This window comes from Lactuca virosa, chromosome 3 (genome assembly GCF_052849685.1).
Source record: "Lactuca virosa cultivar CGN04683 chromosome 3, Lactuca_virosa_CGN04683_v6, whole genome shotgun sequence".
Classification (NCBI taxonomy): Eukaryota; Viridiplantae; Streptophyta; class Magnoliopsida; order Asterales; family Asteraceae; genus Lactuca; species Lactuca virosa.
In genome coordinates, this window is record NC_136428.1 from 405877601 (window position 1) to 405882805 (window position 5205).

Sequence of the window (5205 nt, forward strand, 5' to 3'; positions counted from 1 at the left end):
AACATACGCTCTTGCCTTTTCCATTTCCTCCATCTCTTGGGCCTTTCTAAGTTAGAATTCCTTGTCCTTAACCATATTTGTTGTGCAGTCTTTGGCAAAGTGATTCTCTTTATGGCACTTGTGATAGATAATGACTTCATTTTCCTCTTCAGTTGGGGTACCAGAGTCTGATGGTTTGTTGGATTGCGGTGCCTCTTTGGAATGATGTGCATTTCATGGTTGCGGTGGATGGTGGGGGTTTTGGGGATATCGTGAGTGGTTATTCTACGGATTGAAGTTGCGGTTAAAAGATGGTTTGGTAAACTACTGATTTTTACGAAATGATGGTGGTGGTAGTCGGTTGAATTGCTGGCTAACCAAGGCGATGACATTCTTGAACTCTTCTTCATCGTCAATTTCAGCATTAGCCTCATATGACTGCGGTGGGTTGTCATATGAAAGTGGGTAGGATGATTATGTGGGATATGAGTATTGTGGAGTTATCACTTGTGGGGTTTGAGCTATCAGGGCAAGTGGTCCACCCAAGTCTGCACAATCTTTCAGCACAGTTGATTCTTGTGCCTAAAGTTCTCCATATAACTTGAACAAGGACAAAGTGTGAATCTTTCTATCCCCTTGCACAATCATCTTTGCGGTAGACCAATGTCTTCCCAAACCATTGAGAAACTGTAGGTTTGTTTCATGATTGCTTCGAACTATACCAGCATTTGATAACTTCGTGATGATGAGATTGAATCGTTTGAACGAGTCGTCAAGACTTTCACCAGGAAGGGCTTTAAAGTTGTTAAACTCATTGAGAGCTGTGGTGAGTTTCTTATCCTGAGCTTGTTCTGACCCTTGATAGAGATTCTTGAGCACATCCCATATCTCCTTAGCAGATTTGCAGTTGATGATGATGTCAAAATTATCAGGAGTAACACGAAAAGAGATTTCATAAAAGGCTATGGAATCATTCTCCATTTTGTCAAGATCATCTTTGGTTGGTCGATTCATTGCAGCCAGACCTCCACCTAGTCGTGTCTGAGCACCATCTGCTTGAACAGAAGAAAGAACAGGGACATGGGGTCCTTTTTCCACTGATCTCCACACGTCTCTTCCGAGCCTCTTAGGATACCTTTCCATTCTTTGGGACCAATGTTGGTATTCATTTGCAACAAGTATTGGTGCTCTGTTCGAGCCTCCAACACTGTTGGAAACGTTCAATGATAAAGCTTGTGCCATATTTCCTTTGTTTTTTTTTTGTTTTTTTTTATTTTCAAGAATGAGCTTTAGTGGTATAGAAGGCTTTTCAAAATCACAGTTTTTTTTAGAAAACAACCACTTTGGCTCTGATACCAATTGTTGAGAGAAATGTTTTTTGAGAAACACTTGAACAAACGTTAGTACAAGGTAATAGTTGCGGAATAAGTTAATCTCAAGGATCAAGTTAAATCAACAATAATAAGTTAGAAGTGTTAGATGGTTAGTTGCGGAAATGTAAATGAAAACAAGTTATATCAAGTATACACCAAGCTGATTCATAACAAGGTTTGCAATCAAACACGAGTTAGTATATGTGATCAGCTTAAGGTGAAGAGGATCTCGGATATTAGATAAGATGATAGATAGAATGATCTTTGTATTTCAAATGAAAGTTTAGAAAGATCGTGAGGAAGTGGTAAAGATTACATGACGAATGATTCTCTATTTATAGAGTCCTAAAAAGTTACTTTTGAAATAAACTATTAATATCCTACTCACTTAAGTGACCATGCAAGGTTCGCTGGATAAAGCTAAGCTAACACACTAAGTTAGTTAAAGTAACTAAAAGGTCTTCATCATTCTTCAATGCGGTAGTGGTTGCGGTTCACTACGGTTGGAAAAACATCTTCTATAACTGTGGTAGACAAACTTCAGTTGCGGTAGCATATCCAATTACGGTAGACAAACAAGACTGCGGATCATTAAGTTAAAGAGGGTCGCTTTTTGTATCAACAGAAGATAATTCCAAATAATTATAAGGTTTTGAAGATAATTGTTAAAATACATAGATTATGATGAGAAATAAGTCGACTATTGGATCCTATAAATAGAACTCAAATTTCATCAAATTAGTAGAGAGAGAGAGAGAGAGAGTAGAAAATTAAGATTTTATAATTCTTTGAAGTCTAGAAAGAGAAGGCGAAGGTCTTGCAAGAAGCATTCAAATAGAAGAATTTTGGTTTGCAATATGTTTAACTTTCCAGTTTTTATTAGATTATTAGATTCAATTATGGGCTAAGTCCCAATACATTTGTTTAGATGTAGATGATCCAAATTGATTATGTTTTAATTCATTGAAAGGATTTTTTATAGAAGTTTAATTTATTATTCTTTTGCTTAGTTAAAGACCTAAGTGTATTAACGTTGATTTTGTTATGTTTATGTAACTAAGTTCATGATCTAAGATTAGATTCGGGTTATGTATCTTGTATCATGCTATTTTGCTAACAATTATGGCCAAAAACTCCATTGATGAGGTAAGCAGTAGGACTACAGGCTGACCGTATCCCTAGGTTAAACATAGTAGAATTGAGTTATTTTCATGATTGATTCGATAACTTGGAGAACTTGAGAAGTATCCAATACCAATGAGATTGATCATACAGATTAAGTTATTACATAATATGAATGAATAGACTTAGTCTAGGAGAGCTATCTTTGCTTATAGACATTTTAGAATCGTAGGATTAGTGATTTGACCATCTCATCTTATCAATTTAGCAATCGGTGAACTTCTATCAACATTCCATTACATTTATATGAATTAAATATAATTATACGGAGATTCGATTAGGTCTATAAATTTAAAACTAGATTTGTAGTTTAAATTCGGTTATTTTCTAGATTTGTTTTATTTTCTTAATTTAGATTTTTTCTTAAATGGTACATCACTATTTCCCATGAGTTCGACAACCTTGCTTGCTCTAGTTATACTATTACTGATCAACTGGTGTAGATAGTCGTTAATTCGGTTAGTTTTATAAATTTAAAACTAGATTTGTAGTATAAATTAGGTTTATTTTATTAGACAATCCATTACACATCAAGTTTTTGGCGCCATAGCCTAGGAATAGATTTCAACTAATATTGTTGTGTCTGATTATCGATCAATTGATCTTTTCTGGAAAGAAAGTAACTTTTGTTTTATTTTTAAATTTTCTTTGATAATGGTTTTCCTTGTCGGAAAGTGTTTTGCTGTGCAAGAATGAAAAAGACTAAGTGCGGAGTTATAGAGAAAGGAACTTAGAGAAACTTGATGTGTAAAAAGATAGTCTTTTTACTTGTATTGTAGCTCTGAGTTCCTCTCTTGTGTTGGTACGCGACCCCACACTTATGTCATATGATGCTTTTTTGAAAAATATATTGTGACAAAACTGCACTTGATCCTACTTTTTCTGAACTTAATACCAACGTCTAAAAGCTAATATTTTTGCAAAAATCTAAAATAACAGAGAAAATTATTCCGATTAATTATAATTGAACACTAAACAAAACAAATTAAAGAAAAACTCACATTATTAAACAAGTTTATAAATTAAGTCTAAAAGTAAAAATTAAAGAAATAACAGAAATAGAAAGAAATCACTCGTCGTCATCAGAATCATACTATCGCGCGCCGGATTTTTCTACTCCATTGATTTTCTGTTGGTACGTTGTATACCACTCTGATTAGGAAATATATGGTGAAGGGAATGGATGCGTCGGTATGTGCCTTAGTCGTTGGTTTCCATGGACCATGACTTGCAAACATAACGACCAAAATAGAACAAGAAAATTCCAGAGTTTTGTCGAATTTTTTTAAAACGCATGTTATCCATCCTTATGTCGTGACCAGTCCTTGGTCACGTAGTGAGATCTCACTCGGTCCGATTCCAACGCATCCCGACTAAACTCAGTCAACTCGGACATGAAAAGTCACTGGAGCTGACCTCATGTCGTGAGAGCCTCCTCTCACGTCATGAGCTCCAAGAAGCTAACCAGAAACGGGGTCATTCAACCCTCACGTCGTGAGTTCCATGTCTCACGTCGTTAGAGCATTCTGAAGCCAAAAGTCCAACTTTTAAGTCCTTAATCCATTAAGCTTTGAACTCTTTCTTTCCATAAGGTCTTATAACTCCATAACGCACTGGAAAGTCGATGCTTTTAGGACATATATGTACAATACCTGTCTAGATCTCATTTGGGTCAAAAGTTGAAGAAAATACATCTAACTTTCATACACGGTTCCAAAAATCAACCATTCCCTAGATATGAACTCCATATCACTCTTAAGACCCTAATAACACCTAAAGTTGCCAACTTTATGATTTCCATTCATCAAACTTGCACAATCAAGAGGAAAAGTGGAAAAAAAAACCTAGATCGAGCCTCATAGAATAATAAAAGAGGAATCTTTGGTTCTTACAATGATCCAGAAACAATGTAAGATGATGATGATGAAGATTTCTTGCAAGCCTCAACTTAAGACCACTTTCTTCTTCTTCTTCTTTTCTCCTTCTTTCAAACCAATAAAACCTCCAAAATGACCAAAGATAAACCAAGGATGAAGACTACGGTTTTTTTTAGCTAAAAGAGGGTTTGGGGCTGATAAAAAACCCTAAAATGAGTTTACAGATGCTTAAATACGAAGGAAACCCTACAATGATTAGGGGCTTGGGCTGCATTAGCTCTCATTTTGTGAGCTCCATGTCTCACGTCGTGAAACCAGTCCAGAACAAACGTTTTCATGCAACCTATATCACATCATGAGCCTCCAATCTCACATCGTGAGGCTTCTTTTCTTCCAAAATCCAATATTTTGACTCCTCGAAACCCTAATTCAATTCATCCCGTAAAATGAGTCTTACAACTCTCCCCCACTTGAATTAGATTTTGTCCTCAAAATCACTCCTTACTACCTTCCAGAAATGCCAAACATCCTGGGCGATACTCCCACGACCCCGATATGAACTAAGGAGTCGACTCATACATACAATGTCCTTCAAAAATGATCACCGAACCCAACCTTTGCAGGGTTCTCAAATCCTAATAGCAAACAGATCCATACTCCACAAGCGTGAACCACTAAAGAATAACCATTACTACTCTGCCAAAAATTTGAAATCCTAAAACCGTGTATGACTCCCTGATAGACAGCCCACTCTAAATCATTGCCAATTCGGCTCCACCATGCAATCCAAACTA

General features: G+C 36.1%; 1 protein-coding gene across 1 annotated transcript; it reads right to left on the bottom strand.

The window, feature by feature from the left end:
- Positions 1-561: 561 nt before the first annotated feature.
- LOC145165014 (uncharacterized) lies at positions 562-1122 on the bottom strand. The gene has a single exon (XM_079083656.1). It carries the CDS (start codon positions 1120-1122, stop codon positions 562-564), a length of 561 nt encoding a protein of 186 aa, XP_078939782.1.
- Between the last annotated feature and the right edge of the window lie 4083 nt (positions 1123-5205).

Excerpts from the sequence above, each read along its gene's own strand:
- LOC145165014 (XM_079083656.1), bottom strand. The coding sequence starts at position 1,122 with ATGGAAAGGTATCCTAAGAGGCTCGGAAGAGACGTGTGGAGATCAGTG.